This window comes from Eleginops maclovinus, chromosome 22, assembly GCF_036324505.1.
Source record: "Eleginops maclovinus isolate JMC-PN-2008 ecotype Puerto Natales chromosome 22, JC_Emac_rtc_rv5, whole genome shotgun sequence".
NCBI lineage: Eukaryota > Metazoa > Chordata > Actinopteri > Perciformes > Eleginopidae > Eleginops > Eleginops maclovinus.
The window spans coordinates 2,953,203-2,973,984 of record NC_086370.1 but is presented as its reverse complement, the minus strand read 5'-3'; the positions used below and the strand labels follow the sequence as shown (position 1 = coordinate 2,973,984).

Here is a 20,782-nt window from a genome sequence, read left to right as displayed (position 1 = left end):
ACACTTTTAATGTGTGATCCCCTATTACATGGTTGCCATGTTCTCTTACATTATTTTGTTGTAATTATTAAAAGGCATCTACTTTTTTTTTTAAATCACCAATGCTGATAAATCCTGGTGTAGTGAGATGTGGATCCTTAGCTGATTTCTCTTCCTGCAGACTGATGCAGGTCCATACAGTCCACAGCTTTCTTCTGAGCACAACCACAGTGCCAGACTGTCTGTCACATGTAGCTCTGATTAGGAAACTCCATTGTTGTTGCTTCCGGGCCATCAACTTATTTTATTCTTCTGAGTTTTTGACCAAAGCTTTTGTAGCTCTTCTCAGCATCATACTTCGTGGTTTGATTCTTTAAAAATCAATGTGCTTTACACTAGAGATGGCATTATAACATACATGAAACAGTAATTGCTTAATTCATTCTCTAATTAAGTAGAATTAGCTTTAAAAAAAATGTAATAGACTGTTTTATTTCAAAATGATGTTATCAAAAAGCCTGTTTTTATCTCCTAACGGTTTCAGTTTTATTAACGGCAAAGTGACTGTGACTTTAAACAGATAAGGGTTCGATATTAATTCCATGAAAGCATTCTGTTTCATTTGCTGTTTGTGAAGTATCTTTTCTATGTTTTATCGATAAAAATAATAACTATTAAATCTATAAAGATTGTGTAAGTATCCAAAGAACCGACAGGCAATCTTTGTGCCCTGGTTAGGAACATTTAAAATAGCTTTTTGAAATATGAAATAGTAAAATACAAAAAACATTGTGATGTATATATTAGCTTTCATATATACATTTACAATCATATTTAAATGCAACATATTAGCTGACTTAATTGTTTTTCAATGGAACACTAGAATCAGCTTACAACACAGAAAATAGTGAAGGGAGAGCAGCAAGACCGGCTTCTCTTTTTTAACATTAGACGAATCATCCAGGTCACATTGGGCGTGTGCAGAGCTCAGCAGTGAATGACAAAGGCAGACCCATAAAATAGTTTCTTCGGGGGAGGGCGCTGGACAGAGAGGCTGTACTGTTGAATGTTCATTTAGTGGCAATGTGATTGTCTGCATTTAATTATGAGAATGTTAATGAATATATAACATAGATAAACAATTGTATTTCAATGAACTTCTTTGATGTGTTTTATTTGAGCTTCTGTTAAAGTTATAAATGACATGGATTCTCATTGGGCAATGCTGGAGTCAGGCCAGTTAATCATCATATGTCATGCTGAGAGAAATGTCATTTTTTACATATTAAACAATAGGAAGGTTTAAACACACTGTAGTGTGCAAATATAAATAACATTTAGGAATAAATAGAAATATTGGCCATAAATACTCCAGGGTCCATAGTGGTCCATCTTCACTGCTCTGTATGTCAGGAGGGTTGGATTCCCTTAACGTTCTTCTCCATTTTGACTTCCCTTTTTTTACACTCTCTCCCATATCCATCATGATCTTTTAGATCATTTCCACTTGGGAAGAACTTGCTCTTCTCTTTCTTTAGTTCAGGCTTTTACTTTGTCGTCCCCAAGCTGGCATTCAAAGCAGTTACAAAAAGTTACTGGCTGTCTTTGATTCCCTACACTGAACCTTTTTCAAACTTTCGTGAAGTTAAAAAACGTTTCCTTTACTTTTTCCAAGTGCTGATGTTGTGTACATCCCAAACATCCCCAGCCGAAAGACACTTCACAGGATCAGGTGAAGGTGTCACAGTGTGATACACAGCAGGTGTTAGTCCATCATCCACTGAGCTCACACATTATGTCTTTTCATACAGCTACTGGGAACCACATGCATCTCCACCTGTGCTGAGGTCTACAAAGGACAGGATAGCTCCAGGTCACTGACGGGGGGGCGCAGGCAGCCCAGCACGTCCCCCAGAGAGAAGAGCTTCCTGCTTGCAGCCGATAGGGGCTTCCTGGATCTCTGTGACTGTCCCTCACCAACGAGACCAAGTCAGCTGTCCTGCAGAGGAAGAGCACAGAATAGGTCATTTGTATCTGGAGCCCTGCCTGACCATGGACGTTGCAAAGATGATCTACTGCTTAATTTGTTCTGTTGTTGTTTGTAACCTTCTTTGGCAATAATTAATTGATCTGAAGAAGGATTAAGCCTCTGCACTAGGACTCAGAGCAGCGTCTTTAAAAATGTGGGTGGAAATAATAATTATTGGGCAGATGACTTTATTTACACTCCAACAGTCCTCCTTGTTTGCTAACGTATGCCTGCTAGCCTTAAACCTGCTTCCCCACAGGCTTACCTCCATCCTGCTAACCTATAGCATGCTAACTTCCAACCTGCTAACCTCCAGCCTGCTAACCTCCAACCTGGTAACTTCCCGCGTGCTAATTTCCAACCTGCTAAGCCTTCAACCTGCTAACCCTTCAACCTGCTAACATTAAGACTGCTAACCTCAGTCTGTTCACCTCTAGCCTGCTAACTTCCAGCCTGCTAACCTCCAGTCTGCTAACATCGAGGCTGCTAATCTTCGGCCTGCTAACCCTTCAACTTGAACCTTAAGTCTTTAAGTTTAACCTTAAGCCTGGAGCAAACACCCAGAACCCTGCAGGTCCGCCGCAACTCTTACTACTTTTAAATCCAGGCTGAAAACGATCTATTTTTGCCGCTGCTTTAAATTGAACTGTTTTTATCTGATATTGCACTGTAACTGCTGTTCTGCACTGTAACTGCTGTTCTGCACTGTAACTGCTGTTCTGCACCGTAACTTTTATTCATGTTTTTATACCTGTTGTGTTTATTTCATTATCTTTGCTCTTAAATGACTGTTTCTAAATGCCTTTTTATAATGTGTTTCTGCTGCACTATTTCTTAATGCTCTTACTGTCTTTCATGTTTGTAAAGCACTTTGAATTGCCTTGTGTTGAAAGGTGCTATATAAATAAACTTGCCTTGCCTTGCCCAAGTCTGCTAACCTCCAACCTGCATATGGCTACCCCTACGTGGCCAACCTACTGGTTGCACTCCAGAGCATTCTCACCTATGTGGGGACTAAGTATTAAGTTAATAATTGAAATGTACCCGTTGTGCTTGCCAGATAAAGTTGCCTGACAATACAGTCATTGTTCCCTCACCTTAACTCTGTGTGTCCTCCCGTTCTGTAGGGGCTCTCCTGAGACGGCTGACTTCTCCTGAGAGTCAACGCTGCACCTTGTAGAAACTGCCGGCTCGTTCTTGTTTTCCCAGCGGGCAAAGCCTTTATTTTTTGATGATTTTCTGTGAGTCCTGTATTTCATTTTGGGGAAGGTGTGGGAGCCGCTGTCTGTGGCCCCCCAGCTGTGTTCTGGCCATAGGGGGTCAGTCTGGGTTGCCTGGCTAGTGGTGGCCCTCTGCAGGCGCACTGAGATCCTCTGTGCGGAGCCAGTCATCAGGGTGATCGACTGAGGGTCCAGAGACGGTCCTGTTGATGGGACGGCAGGGAACTCAAACACCTCATCCTCATCTGAAGTAGAGAACCATAGGAGAGAATATAACATCATGTCTGATATTACACATAAAGCCTCCTAAGTTACTAATCACCAAAACGACAAATGACCTTCACAGGTGGGCAGAGCCGGGCTGCTGGGAAGGGAGCTGTGGGTCAGTCTGGCTGGAGAAACATTCCCAAGAGAGCCGGAGCGGATCAGCTTCCTGCAGGCCAGAACCAGCAGCTCCCGACATTGTTTATGACAGTTCACACCACAGTCTGCAGAGGGAAAATACACACATCAGCTCCTATTTAGGGAAATGTGCTGGCAGATTATGTCCCTTGCTCATAATGACCTTCGTTCATAATAGCCCAATATTTTCAGGACATTTTAAACAGCTGTGCAAACCTAAATTACTTTGGCAGAGCAAGACTGAGCAAACTGGGAATGCACCTGTGTACATGGGAAGCGCATCTGTATATAGCCTTAGTGTGAGGGCCTTTTTGCACTTGAAACCCTGGAAATACGCAAAAGAATTAGCAAAGACCTCAGAAAAGAAATGTGGCTGGTTTCTCCTTAGAGAAGTTCCCACTGTGCAAAATGCACAGAAAAATATAAATCATGGAACCGATGGACACTGAATTGTTTGGGACATTGGACAGGGGATTTGTCCATTGTGCCGTACAAACTTTGGCCCAAAAGACTAATACACATCTAGACAAGAACAAAGCAACTGGTTAAAGAGTTGGAGTAAATCCACCATCGAGATTTTACATCACCATGGCCTGAAAGACTGCTGTGCATGGGAAAGCCTCTACAGCCTTACAGTTACATTGACAAACAAAAGCTACGGAAGTACAGGGGGAGGGCGGCACTATCTAATGGAGTTGTGATGTGGGATAATGGACTATTGCACTCCAGAAAATCAATGGCATCATGAAGAGGGAGGATAATCTGCAAAAACTGAAGAAACATCTCAACACAGAGAAAAATAAATGTACAGCTTGTTTGTAAATGGTTCTTCCAGCAGAACAACACTCCTAAGGATCCTAAAGCCTAAACAAAATGGCTCACAGACAATGCGGTTAGAGTATGAAACTACATCGAATTGAGAATTTGTGAACTGAACTGAAAAAGGAACCTGACTGTGTTAAACACATTCTGCTGGACAGAATGAGTCATATATATTTAATTTAAAGAGGCCTTATTCTGCTTATTTGGGTATTCCCTTACCTGTAGTGTGTTATATAGGTTTTTGTGCATGTAAATTGTTTTACTCCTGTGAAATAGTGACATCACTATGTTAAACTCACGCTTGTATTGGCTTTCGCTCAAACACATTGTACGTGATAGGATAAGGGGTGGGACATTTCTGCATTTCAGACAGAGGGTGGAAAGAGGTGCAGCACAGGCAGTATGAGAAAAATAAAGATATTTTTGAACATTAAAGCATTTATAAGATTGTCACAGTAGTGGCAAAATGACATACATGAACCTGAAAGTCTGAATATGTCCTATTTAATATTGCATACATTTCAAATGTACTTGATGTAGGCAGCAAGATGAGCGTTAATTACTTGTATTTCATAAAGGCTGTTTCCTCTATTAACTTCAATACAATAAAGGCCAGTTATACATTACATTGCCCAGTTATACATTACATTGCAGTAACCACGGTAAGATGCATATTGTGTTTATGGTCTTTACAGAAGAATGCAATGAAATAATACCTTTGCACTTGTAGCCCTGTTTGATGATTCCCCACAGCTGCAGGTCCAGAAATGTAGAGAAGGGGGAGTTAGGAACACAAAACATAACGTAAAAAAATAAAAGCATGGAGGCATGTTCTAAAAGCCTTGATAACACTTCCTGTAATGATTTGAATGCATCTGCAATAACTCAATACTGCTGCTGAAACTACACATGCGCAGGGCCATTAGTAATATAATCCAACCAGGCAAAGAGATACAGTCTGTGGCTGAACAGGACACGTGTCATGACCCACATATGGTCTTAATGCAGGCCGGTCTTTATTTACAATATGTGCCCTTTTTATTGCTAAGAGGAACATCAAGATGGCATGAAAAGTACAGTGACAGAATGTTAGAGATACACACAAATCCAGCACAATGTTCACAGAAGGTGGGCTTCAGGTATGTCATCTCGGCGAAGTTGTGGATGAAACCTGGACCCATCTTACACTGGAGCAGTGGGTTAGCCCGGAGGAAATACGCTATCATCTCATCCTTACTGATCAATCCATCTCTGAGAGGAAGAGGAGGAATAGAGAAAAAAAAGACAAAACAAGGAGCAGGACAAGAGAGAAGATATTTAAATCATTTAAGGAATCAAAAGAGTGTGCCCTTCTTTCAATCTAACATGACAAGATAATCTATATTAATGCAATTCCAATAACTGTTATTACACATTTTATTCTGAAGGAGCATTTACTTCTAAGCTTATTTGAACGTCACTGTAAGCTAAAGCCATTGAACTCATTGTTATGTGGCGTCACAATAAGAAAGTGGTTGTGGGTGGGGAACATAATTCTTGATGCAGTTAAAAATTACTTCTGTGTTTTTTTACTTCAAGAGAAAAAATAGTTTGAAACTAGAAATCTTACATTATTTGAAAAGTAGCTACAACCCAGCATCTACTGGGAACTTAAGTTAAACTGCGTTGCCATGCGATGGCCTTAAAAGTGTAGTTAATACTGAAGTGGATTATTTGGGGACACTCACTGATCTTTGTCCAGAACACAGAAGGAATCCAGGAAGGGAAAATTAGCAGCAATGCTCTCAAAGTCCTCTTGAGAGATATAGCCATCATGGTCATGGTCATAATTCCTGAACACAGACTTCCCAATGACGAGAAAAAACCATTAAAAACACACATACACACACACACACACACACACACACACACACACACACACACACACACACACACACACACACACACACACACACACACACACACACACACACACACACACACACACACACACATCATTTGAAAAAGGTGTGTCGTCCACTCACATCCACCACCTTCCTGATATGTTTGTTGACCACAGAGGGGTCGGGTTTGGTGGTGACACCGGAGGCCCAGTCCAGTGGGGCCAGGGGCTTGTTGGGAGTTGTTGGAGAGGTAGGCTGTGAGGAAGGACAACGTTCACGCACAAAGGAATAAGTTCAGCAAATTGCCATGGCTCCCTCGACGAAAAATAAAAGTTGTTTTCCTTTGGATTTCAATTATTGTATTAAATGAGCTCTCTGGCAAATAATCTCCACATATTAACACCAATTATAATATGTGAGTGCCATTAGCAGAAGTAAAAAGCTAAGGTTTGTGTGTAAAACTACAGCATGATCAATTCAATTCTCTTCACCATTGCTAAGCTAAAGGTGGCTAATTTCTAACGTGATGACTTTTGGTCGCAAGCTTCACACATTCACCAGTCTGATGTATTTAATGTCCTAGAACGAAACGTGAAGATGTCTTCAGCTTGTGTTAACCACAGACCATTTTTTTATTATTGTGTTCTATAAACAACTGACAATTGTTCTCTGGGTTGGAATTCAACAGACACTGGAATGGCTGCCATACAGGTAGAGATAAAGATTTAAGAAAAATATGGAGTGAGTGGTCTCTTCATTTTTTCTGGAGCTTTAGTTCCAAAGGAGAAAAAAACGACGAAAATACAAATATTTCCAATTGATAGTTTTCAAAAATAAATATTACATATATTAGAGTGCAAAAAGGTGTTGAACATTTCAGCATACCTATAAATGTTGTCGAACATGCACAAAATACGTTTGTCTGAAACTCACCAATGATTTGTGGTTGCGTGGTTCCCTTAGTAATGACAACTCATAAATCTCATCTTCGGTGTAATAAAGGTCTAAAGAAAGCTGAAAACACAAGGGTTTTGGATAGAATGAGTTTAACCTATAAACAATTAAATCTATAAACAATTGAAAGCAACATGGTAAGCTTCAGTTTAATGTGTGTGGACTGTTAAATGTTGATTAATCACACTGTTGGAAATATAGCGCTGATTTTTTCAGTTGGATTACAGCGATGGGGTTAGGGTTTTGAGGAATATGTTCTGCTACAAAAATAATAATAATAACAACAATAATAATAATAATAATAACAATAATAATAATAACAATAATAATAATAATAATAATAACAATAATAATACATTGTATTTCTAAACCACTTTTCTCAGACTCAAAGTCGCTTTTTAATCCATTTTACTCCCCTTCTCACAGAAGAAGCTGCTATTATGATTGATGGTGGAGCAGAAACAAAAGAGAAAGACAGAGATTAATCTTTGTTGTGAATTTGATATTGGGCCAATTCCTTATATGCACACTAATTTTGCCAGCAGCAACACTTCTTATTTAAAGCCATTAAATGTTTCCTCTCAGGTGTTAATGGTGGCCCCTCACCGTCAGCAGGTAAATCAGGTCCATGTTGGGCTCCACCTGGGCCGCTGCAGTCTGCAATGACACCAACTCGTTGAAGGTCATGTAGAGCTGATGCATCTTCACCAGGTTCACCTCATTACTGTCATGCACCCAGTCAGGGAAGACTACATGCACTGCAATCAGGTCCTTCAGGTGCACACCCAGGATGGGGATCTTAAAGCCCTGGCATTCACTGAAGGCCTTCCGGTAGCAGGAGTAGTTATTGTTGGAGGAAACCAGCTCCGTCATCTCGCTCCACATCTGGATTAGTGTAACGATCAAATGACAAAGTAAGCGGTGTAGCAATCATGGGACATGCATACTGGACCACAGACATAGACTAAATATCAGCTATTCAAGGGTTACATATACACTTTATAGACCAATGATGGTGAAAGGTCATGGAATTAGTTGTGGAAATCCTTTTTCTACCTTGTGTCAATATTCTTTAAAACATTTCTTGTGTTTTTCCATGCTCACTGCAGCATATTTCTTTAGAAAAGTTTGAGGACTCATTAGTAAACCTGCCTGGAGGCAGCCTCTAGTGGCTATGTGAGGAACTGGTTTTGGACCCAGAACTTGTGGCTGACTATCTCTACCTGTGAAGACTGTTGCCTCATTGATAACATGTTCCTAATTTAAGCAACATAAATGTTTTAACTAAATACATTAAAAAAAACAAAGCTTGATCAAACGATCCCGGCTTTTATGTAAAAGCACTTTGAAAGGTATTTTACAAATAAAGTGTATCCATAAAAAAAATGTATTAAGAAAAATAAATAATAAATAATAAAATAAAACAAAACATGTCTAAGTGAGCTGCCCTACCGACACATTAGCATTGGATCTCCTTTAACTGTGCATTAGCAGACCTTGTATACAGAACCAGGCCACTCTGTGTGTTCCTGTGTGTGTGTGTGTGTGTGTGTGTGTGTGTGTGGGAGGGGGGGGGGGGCTCGTATCGACTCACCTTTACAACTTCTGGAGCCAGATAAGAGTGAGTCTCCTTCAGTCGAGATATGGAGCTGTGGCTCAGCCCCCCCACCACCGCCATCAGAGTGTTGAAGTTCTGCAGATGTAGAAGTTTCTAATGACAAAGAGGGACATGGTTAACCTACCACTGTTGTTCTTTATTGTTTATCTGACCAAACATATTCTGTGACAGTGAAATACCTTCTATATATACAAATATAATAGAACATAAGACAACCATCGTAGAAAAGCTGTGATGAAAAAACCTCTAAATAGCTTGTAGTCGTATGAAGATATTCATATATGTTTCTCAGGTAAATTAAATGAAATTTGGCATCAGATTCAGGCTCAGAGGAATTCTAAATACTGATTGGACAGGATATATTTATATTTCAGTGCATAAATGGCTCCCTCACACATTGTTGGAAGTATTCTTATTTGCTTTCCTGCTGAGAGTAAGATGGTACACATTTCCTTTGTACATTAAATATGAGGCTGTCTGTCTCAGGCGCTTCACTATCTATCCATCAAAGTACACTGACTTCAATTCTATATGTTAATCCGTATCATAATATTGCATATGCAATAGAGATACTCTAAATCACTCTTGATATGTACATGAACTTTTCTGTATTGTTAATTTGTTGAATTTTGACTGTACATACATATATATTTGCTGTTTATGTTTATTTGATATGTGCAATGTCCACATGCTGCTGTGACAAAATCCTTTCCCAACTGGGATCAATAAAAGTACGTCTTATCCAAACACAAACAGCATGTAAAACAGCTGATATGGAGCAACATATTATTTGTCCTAAAGAGAAAAAACAACAACATATTGATGCAAGTTATTTCCCTACATGCACTGTAGCCAGGATATGGTTTTGGTATAGGATGTCAAATAATGCTCAGTACCCAGTGTCAGCTGCATGACATGTTGTCAGACACAACACCCGATGACACCCATATTCACAGTATTAGAGCATTGGGAGCTGGACGGATCAGCATGGTGGTACAAAGGTGTAGTGTTAGCGAATCAGAGTGCTCACTGCAGCAGAAAGCAGCTGGCAGTTCTGGAGAACAAGGACCAGAGGGCACCACAGGACCTTCTTTCAGTAATAAAGTGATTCAATTGATAGAGCAGGAACCTGTGATTTTGGAGGATGCTATCAATTCTTTTGATATTTAAAACAAACATCAATGTGTCGTAAAGAAAAGCCCATAATATTCATGGCCCTGAGGTTAATGACCTCTTGAGCCTGTGTGCAGACAGTCTCTCTGTGGTGGAGATAACATCACTGAGAGCCTGTCAGCAGGATACCATCCGTTTCTTTAGGACGGATGGAGGAGGATTGGAGAAGCTCCTTGGCTCTCTCAGTAGATGAAGATGAGGCTTTCTGTTCATCTTATCATATATTTTCTTCATGAGAAATTGAAGATGGGATCAATAAGTTAAGATATTATTGGATAGGAACCTGGAATAGAGATGTAGGATTCTCATCATTAAAGCAGACGCTGATTCTGTGATGATATGGTGTTATTGATTGCAGTTATCATTATAAATGTATGAGAGAGGTTTTAAAGATATGCTGCATTGGATAAACACTATAATTCACATTGTGAGTTTAAATGGTGATAGTCTTTTGAAAACAGGGTAGGTGGGAATACAACTGAAACTGTTTATATTTTTCAAACATTTTTCTATGATTTTCAAACAGATTAATAAAGAGTGTGTTCATTTTCATTTACTATTAAGAAATACTGAAACACTCCTGTTTGTGCGTAAGTAATTAAAGCCTTTGTAACAAAATTATTTTGCATAAATACAGCCACGGAAAAAAAATTAAGAGACCACTTCAGCATTATGATTTTCTCTTGTTTTATTATTTATAGGTTTGTCTTTGAGTTAAATAATTGTTTGTATATTTCTATTCTATAAACTCCTGACAATTTTTCTCTGTGCTGGAATTCAACAGACACTGGAATGGCTGCCATACATGTAGAGATAAAGATTTAAGAGACATTGGGAGTGGTCTCTTAATTTTTTCTGGAGCTGTATATATAAATAATCATAAAAATAAAAGTGACAGCTTCAATGAAAGCGCACACACTATTGTGCTGCATGCTGTCCAAACTCAAGCCCTTTCAGGGCAGTGAATATGGGAAGCTCATCTAAAAAACTAAATCAATTAGAGACATATTTGATGTATTACTTAGTAATTATAATTAACATTTACATACTATTTATTTAAGGCTTTATTATAATTTCTTGCATACTTTACTACAATAGCTGTTTTGCTAAATTGTCACATATTGTGATAGCTTGGATTATTTTCTGTCTTTCTGGATTCTATAATTAGTCCAGAGCAAAAAAGCCAAAGCCTCCGTAGCTCAGTTGGTAGAGCTGGCGGCATTATACTGGAGGGTCCGGGTTTCAATAGATGGATGGCCTGGGACACTGTGGCACGTGTCTTCACCTATGTCTCCCTTTTTCAACCCTGCCACTTAAATAAAGGCACTGGTTGCCCCAAAAAAGCAAAAGCAATGATGTGATGAGCTACAATGCTATGAGCTAAGAGGGCCTTTGTCTGGAGTTGACAAAACGTCACTGTTGTATCTGAGTCATGAGCAGCATGCGTATAAGACAGAAGTGTCTGTTTCTGTCTGGTGAGGTGTTCAGGACGGATTGAAAGCCTGGACCATGTGAAGCTTAAGCGTTGCTCATGTCCATTTTTTGTGGATAGTAAAACACTTGAAAGCACTGAAAATGGAGATGCTCTGTAAGGGAGTGCAGTGCTGCCTCTTCCATGTCTTACCTGAGCCACGTGGATGTATTTGGTGATAACCTCTGCGCGGGTCTGAGGCGTAAGCTTGCTGAGCACCATGAGCTGGACCCACTGCGAGACTCCGTTGAACAGAGCAATGGAGCGCTCCAGAGTCGGGTTGTCCATCAGGCAACCGTGGATCACGTAGCTTTGGTAATCAGTGAACTGCAGATTAAACATATTATAGGTCAGATATCAGGCAGTGAACTTTCAATCTAATCTTCAGGGACTGTCAGGGATTTTCATTTGGTTCTCAAGTCTGTTTTGTTCATTGCACTGCTTTTCTCATTAGTATAAAAAAAAGCATTTTTGAGGATGAGGGAAACTTAGAAGCCATGTTCTCGTCCAACATAAAAAGGAACTATCCTGATGGAACCACCAATCTGTATGGTGCATCAGAATCAGAATCAGGTTTACTGCCATTCATGCATGTCGTTTACCTACAGGTTTTAAAACTAAAGGTATTAAATACATGTAGATATTGTGTGTTTTATTTGAAGTTAATATTTTGTCCTGAGCCAATGCATGAGTTTACAATGTTTTTATCCACAGCTGAAAATGGCTCCTGATAGAGCCAGAGAAAGATCAAGCGGTCACACACAGCATTGATAGGTAACGATATTTTCATAATGATATTTTTAGAAGTCCCTTTCTGGCCATGTGCAGGAACATTTTGTGTGAACTGAAGCAGAAGCTCCTTACGTCATTACATTACATCTCAAGGACATGCACTCATGCACACATAAAAAGTGTCTAAAGGCAGTTCACCCAGAGGCCATTTAACTACATCAAAGCTCTGCAGCAGGTGTTCAGCCTCCCAGGGGTTATTCAGGAACATTTTATCAGTGGTTAACCACATTCAGAGTAGATTTTATTTGGCTTCAAATGTTCTTTTAATAATTAATCAAAAGACAAACTATCTTTCAACTCGAAACTCTGAAAAGAATGTCCTTAATACAGTACAGTAGTATCCGTCCTACATTAGCAAACACTAGCCTTAGTCACCAATAGCTTTTTGTTATACCAGACCAAGACCTTAAACCTTGATTGTCCCAAATGAACAAGGATGTATTGTGTAACTAAGTCAATACAACTTTATGATGCTGAATGTTTATTTCTTCTTTTAAATGTATTGTAAGTCTTGCTCTGTTGCATCAGTCCAAGTCTCTGTCTCAGTAGTGTTAGTCCCTGTCTCCAGCCACTACTTCCCAGGCTCTTGTATTACCATTCTCCATCCATTCAACTCTCTCACATGTCCCTAGTCACCTGACCCTCTCAGCTGAATGGAGGAGCTCTGGGATCCTTCTTCTGATCAGTGGACGACTCACTGTCCCTCCTGAGCCAAAGCCGTCCCATCCCCACTCATTCCCTGCAATACTGCCAATGTTGCTTTACAGTGACCTGAACGTGTATCTGAACTTCAAACCAGAACTGTCACTGTCCCAGAACCTGCAATGTTGATACTTAACCCTAAAATGTGTAACCTGTTCTTTTAACTGCCTTGCTATGAGCTTATGTACCAATAATACGGTATATCCCTAAAATAACTGTCTGACCAAAATCTTTGTTTAACTTCCACTGATCTTTCCTTGCAGTGCCAGAAAGAACAATTTAGACCAAAAATAAGATGCAATTCAAGCCTTCAATTCAACTGCCAAAATGCACGAAGGATAACGCTCTGTCACTGGCCCTCAGCGAGTGACTCTTTGATTAGTAAAGTTTGGCAGATTGACAGAGAACTTAACTTTCACCCCATCAGCCATGTCTGCACATTTTTGCCTGCTAATGTCCAGTCTGCGTCCGGATTGCTAGCATCCAGCCTGCCTCCTTGTCAGTTCTCCACTGGATAATTAGCCTCCTGATTGCTATGTGGTGCTGTATCAAGCTTTGTGTTTAGCTAAATGCTAAAAATCATCCTCACAATGCTAACATGCTTTTGTTCCGCAGTAAGTTTTCACAATGCACCAAAGTATTGGAAAGAATAGATGATATTTTAGTGAATAGTTTTATTTTTACAGTTGGCCTTTCATCCAATAGTTCTGAATATATTTCACTATGCCAACCTGCTCGTGGCTCTAAAGTCAAAAGTCAAAGTAGCTTAGATGATCACTAGAAGAACCAGCCAGTAGAATTAATCTGGTGGTGGCCATGAATTCTGTACAAAATGTCACAGCAAACCATCCACTAGTCGTAGAAGGACTGTTCAATCCCTTAGAGCTGGTGCTTTTGTGGAAAAAAAGTGTATAGTTCCACATGTGATCAATGACATACCGATATCCTCCGTATGGACTTGAACTCCAGGAAGGTTAGATGCTCCGCCAGCTCCATCGGCTCCAGGTGGTCAAACAGCAGGGAGGCCTTTCCTTTCTTAGGCTGCTTCTTGCGCTGGGTCAACTTACGCATCCAGTCGTACGACGGACTACAAGGATAACAATTTGCAAACTATTAGCAAAGTCAAACAAAAGAAATATCTGATACAGTTGTATTAATTGTAAACAATTTATAGCCGACGGTCTGAAGCTACTTAAAGCCTTAGGTACAAACACTCAGACGGCATTCAGTGGAGCATTTGTCCAATCAAGTCACTTTGACTCACTGTAGTCAGGTCAGGGAAGAGGCAGGCAGGATGTACATCCAAATTCTCAGAAACAACATTTGAGACGGGTAATAGCAGCGTGAGAGCAACGGGGTGTTCCTGTCTACAGCACACTCCATTATAACATCTGTGGCATTGTGCTCTCAAATAAAACTGCACATTTTAGAGTGGCCTTTTATTGTGAGCAGCTCAAGGCACACCTGTGTTGTGTTGATAGAAACTTTTTAGGGTTAGGGTTAGGGGTTAAAACCTCATTTAAAATTGTAAGTCTTTTTTTTCACTGCACGTTTCTGTAGGCTTTAATACTTGTTGTTCCTGTGTTACGTAGCCGCTGCAAAACAGGAAGAACTGGGCTTCTAAATCCTAACCAATAGACTTGGGTACACTTAGCACAGTTTTTAAAAGGTTATCTGTGTGTTGTACGTGTCTTACATGGTGGAGATGTCGAGTAGCTTGAAATGTTCCTGAGAGCCAAGCTGAGCAGCCACATCTCTGAACTCCTCTGTTAACCGGATCAGACCCAGGTCCAGGTTAAACTCTGCAGGGAATGTCACAATCCAGTACCTGAACACACATAGAGATATGAGCAGCAAGTATTTTGACAGTATAAAGAGGGTGGCATAACAAACAATGGAACACATTTAATTTTAGCTCCATGGACTTTCCACTAACCCAAACAAAGACCCTTTTGACCTTGTGACACGGGTCTCACATGTGATGCCCTTGTATTGTTGTGGCGTGGTACAGGAAGTGCCCGAGAGTTTACGTCACATTTACAACTTACAATTGTGGGATGTCCCCACCCTTTGTGACCCAGCTTAGAGCAATGTTGTCCTTAAAACTCAGAGTAAGTCACTGGTTTGATTCAAGATTAAACCAATTGCAAAATGTTCATTGTCGCATTTAAGGATGAGATGTTTTTTGGTGTCTGATTTTTATTTTGATTCTGCAACTGGAATTGTAAGCTCAACTGTAAAATGAGACTTAATAACCACATCATAAAGTGTGAGGTGAAATTAGGTTAAGCTATCATCGGCTTCCCTGAGGGCTAGGGTTGAATAGGGTTAGGGCTACGGTTGAGTATGCAAGACGCTGAGACAAACAAATGTTCGATGTGATGTGATGGATGAATGTAGCACCTTACCTCATTAAATAACAAATCTTCAACCGTGTTCTCTGGCAGCCGTCATCTTTGCAGTCACGATACGTGGGCTTCAGTTAAGGACTTTTCCAAGATTTAAAAAATGTAAACATTGGATTTATTTGCTGCTGTCTGTGACTGACAAACAGGAAGCCTCAATGGTTCGGCTTCTGCTGATACTGTATTCACTACAAGTAACGTGTGCGTCGTTCCCTCTCCTAACACTTCCAAAGCAGCGGCTATTGCTCATCTAATTTGACATTGATGGCAGTTCTCACCTTAGATAGCAGATTGATGCATGCAAGGAAGACAGTTATCTCAGCTGGTTTACTCTTGTGTCCAGTGATTTGGACTATGTTAGCCGACCGGTGCAAACACATGTGCCAAAAAACTGAAGAAACATGCGCAGCTAGGGATGGCTATTTCCATTTTTACTCCTTTGTACTTCTACTTCACTACAATTCAGTGGTGATGGGCGCACTTTTACTCCACTACATGTATTTAATACCTTTAGTTACTTTACAGATTTGGATTAATGATGTGAAATGAAATTAAAAAACTGTGCATTTCTCCATCTGAATATGATGCCTTTTGGTTAAATGTTTGGACAGATTGCTTACATGAAAATACTTAAGGCAAATGATCATTGTCTACATTGAGCCTTGAAGTGTATCACTATACTTTTGAGGCTGCATACTCTCTGGTCTGCATACTCTCTGGTCTGTGAGCTGATTGAGTAAAGAGAGCGGAAATTAGGATTTTGCTAATTAAAAAACGGAATTGGTTCGATACAATGTGCAAGATAACTTTTATATAACAATAATAAATATCTAAATAAAATAAAAGTGTTTTGTCAGTATATTCAAAATGACTAGGTTAGCTACATTGGCTAGCTAGCTTACAGCAGATCTAAATTAAAACTGGTAGGAATCATGTGCTCACATTGTTTAAATAGAGTCAATAACAATTACATGTTCGGTAAGTTTCCCACAACAGTGATAGTTTGTATTTGCAGTGTTTACTTTATGCAACACTTTTAGTAAAGGGTGCACATGTTTCCACAAGTTGGTGAAGACGTTCCTTCATTTGCATGTGTTTTGGAATATTAGTTTTTTTTATCTGCATAGTTTTTGAAGCTTTAGCATGTTTCCGTGGATGGAAGTGTTTTGGGCAGTTTTAGCATGTTGGCACCTGTCGGCCACCGTACTGTACTCATGGATCAATGTTGCCTATTTCAAGTTAACACCAAAGCACCAGAAAAGGAAATGGAAAATCAATCTCTGAAATAGAATCAAACATCAACTGCTAAACTTTCTTGATTTTGAGATTAAGGTTGGATTTCCTGTGTGGTGAGAATTCATTTAACTATGGAAACACTTTAGTGCAGTACGTATCTCCAGCAACCTTGTTAAAACAACATGTTTTCATTACTTGACCTTAAAAAAAACTATTTTGAAGCTACTCTAACTTGTAATAGGGAGAATGAGTTCTTGGTTATTAATCATAAACAAAGGCCTTGGTAACATTACTGCTGACAGCATTGAATATATGAGTTGTATTCTATAGGTGATGCCTGTTGCTATACAGCCCTGTGTTAATGTGCGTTAGCTGTGTCTTTCTCCAGGCTTTCTGCCAGATGGGATATATCATCAGTAGTTTTCCCGCCAGTTCTGAAGATGTGATGTACCAGCGATGCATCAGCAGCAGGATGCGAGGGAGCAGGTTGGCCTGCAGCTCCCCATTATCATCTATGAAGAGAAGTGAGTCACAAAATGTCAACAGATTAAACATGAGGTAACATTGTGCTAAGGTTCATGTGGTAAAGTTTCCCTAATTACTTATCTGATTAAACTTTTTGTTGTCAACACATTTGATATAAAGACCCATTCAACAACATATTGATCCAACACACAAGTGTTGTCTGTGAATCTAATGTGTGATTTATCTAATTGATCTGTCCCTGACATGTTCATTAATTGCTATTATCGCTTGGTTGCAATTTATTCAGGGTCACCTACCAAACGCATGAGTGCATTCTTTGAGGAGAGCATCTAGAGATGCCGCCTTTCCCAATGTAGATGCTCCCATAATCCCAAACTGGAGGTAGGTCAACACTTCCTGCTCACTGCTCTGGACCAATCAGGGTTTTCCTGTGTGCAGGAGAGGGAGTCTTTAGTATAAGAATAAACGCAGTGTGTTGATTTTGTTATCATGTGAAGTCATCAATTTGCTCATGTATTTGTTTGTCATTATTCAAATAGTTTAGCACACACTTGCTAATACACATATGTTTATTATTCAAATCAATTTGACCTCAGAAGAATTTAATATGTATGGAATTTGTACTGCCCTTTAAAGACAAAACAGCACTGTCTTTAGCTATGTGTTTTATTTAAGCACACTAAATATATTTGATGCTTCACTAAAAAAGAAACTAAATTAACTGAAACCATTGTCCACCAACGCAGAAATATTGTGGGAAAATCTACTGCCATTCCTAATGACACAATATTAACAGCAATAGTAAAAATATGTCTCGCTAAATTATGAGCAATATTGACACCATTAACACACAGAAGGTTACGAACAGCCATATTGCATATTTCACTCTATTCAGGGTAGTGTGGGAAAGTAACAAATTACATTTCATTTACTATATGACTATATATTTATCATAATAATAATTTGTTTATTTAGTATAACACCTTTCAAAGAAATACAATTCACAAAGTGCTTCACAAGGAAAAGAACAGTTAAAAATAAGACCACAGTAACATGAATATCATAAAAATGTAACATTAAAAACAAAACACAGACCACAAAGAGTCCCAAAACAAACAAACAAAGAACACATATCTCAAGGAGACACAAAGGCCAACTTAAAAAGATGGGTCTTCAGTTGTATTTAAAGAGCTTCTACAGAGAATGCAGATCCAATGTCTGTAGGGAGAGAGCTCCATAGAGTTGGAGCCACTACCTCAAAGGCACGGCCATCTTTAGTTTTTTAAGACCTTGGGACAGGCAGTAGGCCCTGGTCCGAAAAAATGTATTCTAAACCAGATGGGGAGCCAATGTAATGATCTATGAATGGGTGTGATGTGAGTCATCCTGCTGGACCTGATTAACAGCCCTGCAGCAGCATTCTGGACCATTTGTAGACAGTTCAGAGATGGCTAGCTGAGACAGGCGAAAATGGAGTTACAATACTCCAGCCAGGATGATATGAAAGCATGAATGATTATTTCAACAGCCCAGAGCCTTTGCAATATTTCTTAGATGGAAAAAGCATGTATGGGTCGATGATTTGATGCTGATCAAAATGCAAGGCCTGATCAAATGTCACACCAAGATTTTGTAAGTTAGACCGAACAGCTGGGCAAAGGGACCCAATGTTTTATTGCTTTGGAAGATTGTCATCAGGAACACAACATTTTATGCAGTCCTTTGTGTTGGTCTGCTGTCACACTGAAGGGCTTAATAGATATGAAAATTTAAGTTATGCAAGACTATCTGTCATTGATGACGCAAAATACAGACAATATTTACATTATGTGTTCCCCAAAGGCCATGTGGATGCAGTGCAGTTAAACTGGGCCTCACAGTTTAACTGCACTGAAACATCAGGGCAAAGTTAGTGATTGCTTGGTTGAAACTGGAAAATGTATACTCACAATGTCACAAATCTGTCATGATCCTTGTTTCGTGTCTGTCATGTCTTTGTGTTGTGTGTTTTATTTTGAAATGTATTCCCTCTTATTTCATGTTAAGCTTCACTTCCTGTCTGCGTTTCCCTCCTGTGCCTGATTGCGTCATTGTGTTCACCTGTTGCCCCTGTGTTTCTCCTCCCCCTTCCAGCTTTCTCTTGTCTCATGTGTATTTAGTCCCTGTTTCCCTTTTGTCTGTGTTCGGTCGTCGTCATTTCTTCCCTGATCTTGTCCATGTTACCTGCCTGTTCCTGTCGCCCTTCATGTCTGAAGCTAAGTGTTTTTCATGTCCTGTGTTCCCCTTGCTTCGTGTTTTCGTCAACAGCTGTTGAATAAAGCTCGCTTTTTGTTTTTGACCCTTACCTGCTTCCACTTGATTTACTGCACTTGGGTCCTGTTTCCCCAACACTGACGAAATCGAGTTTTAAAACCAAAACATGTCAAAACTATGGATGAGGAACATCATCTCTTAAGGTCCCCTTATGACATCTTTCTTTCTTTCTTTTTTGCCTTTTCTTCAGGCTGTGACCCATAACATGACATTTTATTTTCAAAATGATGATGGTTATGTTTGATTATATGTTTTTAAAGGTCCCCTTTTATGCAAAATTCACTTTTTGATGTCTTTTCTATGTGTCCCTGGTGTGTAAGGAGACTCACAAAGTGTCAGAAAATACAACCCTCTCTCTTTCCTCCTTACCCACATCTCTAAAAATGGGGTTACAAACGAGCTGATCCAGATTTGCTTCGGTTATGACGTCATAACGGAAATGTGGGCTGACTTTACATTGAACTCCTGGCAACGTCCCGCCCACGTGACACGTCCCAACCTATCGTCCCCCATATACAGTCGAGCTGAATCCCCCTCCGCAGCACCTCTGTGTGTGTGTTCAGCAGAAATAATGCTGGATGTGGTTTGGAACATAATATGGGGTTTAATCACGGCAGCGATTGGCTGAGTTTCTCCATTAGAAACTTCTCTCTTCAGAGGGGGGTCATACATGCGCTCCAAAGGGGCGTGGCCAGCTTCAGCTCAGCTCAAATTTAAGTATAGTACACAGAATCAGCACTTCAGGAACAAGGCTGAAATAGAGGGGGATGAGGCATGCTACAATGGGGGATCTGTTTGGTATTTTGAGCAAAACACTTCACAGACATGTTTTTTTTTTATATTGCCGTACAATATATTGTTCAAATTTAAATAATATTTGTACCCTTGACAGAAACGCTTCAATAAACATTTATGACATTTGAACAAATGCCATGGATATTTGTCACCACAACAATGAGAGTTATACTGAAAAACAGACATTTTAACATCACTACACCAATGGAACTTTCTTGTCTAACCACCATGAAGCACCCATGTCCAAATCATATAGGAAACTATTCATAATTCCCGGTCCAATTGAAGTTTAAAGCAACATTAATTGAATTTTTTCATTTGCAAAAATCGAGCAGACACGTTTCTCAAACCCAGACAAATTACAATTTTCACTCTGAGCTCTGTTTGGTTCTCCACCAGCTGTGTCCAGGCCCTTAAGCGGCTAAATCCTCAAATGGGTTCAGCTATAGTATTTAACTCTGTCAGTGTGCTGTTTGGGGCTGGGCAGGGGGCATTCACTAGG

General features: G+C 39.7%; 1 protein-coding gene across 9 annotated transcripts in view; it reads right to left on the bottom strand.

Annotated features, from left to right (window-relative positions):
• Window positions 1-455: 455 nt before the first annotated feature.
• Window positions 456-20,782, bottom strand: part of rasgrp3 (RAS guanyl releasing protein 3 (calcium and DAG-regulated)) — a 45,934-nt gene continuing 25,607 nt past the window's right edge. For 8 of the 9 annotated variants that reach the window (XM_063875102.1, XM_063875106.1, XM_063875103.1 and 5 more), the window contains 16 exons: window positions 17,469-17,600; window positions 17,096-17,198; window positions 15,454-15,516; window positions 14,742-14,873; window positions 13,985-14,132; window positions 11,705-11,878; window positions 8,884-9,000; window positions 7,896-8,174; window positions 7,269-7,349; window positions 6,477-6,590; window positions 6,180-6,295; window positions 5,556-5,703; window positions 5,169-5,205; window positions 3,567-3,716; window positions 3,106-3,473; window positions 456-1,978 (listed from right to left, as the gene is read on the bottom strand). In XM_063875102.1, coding sequence (XP_063731172.1) covers window positions 1,970-1,978; window positions 3,106-3,473; window positions 3,567-3,716; window positions 5,169-5,205; window positions 5,556-5,703; window positions 6,180-6,295; window positions 6,477-6,590; window positions 7,269-7,349; window positions 7,896-8,174; window positions 8,884-9,000; window positions 11,705-11,878; window positions 13,985-14,132; window positions 14,742-14,873; window positions 15,454-15,516; window positions 17,096-17,198; window positions 17,469-17,538 — 2,109 coding nt within the window. In that variant the 5' untranslated portion in view covers window positions 17,539-17,600 and the 3' untranslated portion in view covers window positions 456-1,969. The remainder of the gene's footprint in view (window positions 1,979-3,105; window positions 3,474-3,566; window positions 3,717-5,168; window positions 5,206-5,555; window positions 5,704-6,179; window positions 6,296-6,476; window positions 6,591-7,268; window positions 7,350-7,895; window positions 8,175-8,883; window positions 9,001-11,704; window positions 11,879-13,984; window positions 14,133-14,741; window positions 14,874-15,453; window positions 15,517-17,095; window positions 17,199-17,468; window positions 17,601-20,782) is intronic. The other variant, XM_063875108.1, reaches the window with a different exon arrangement.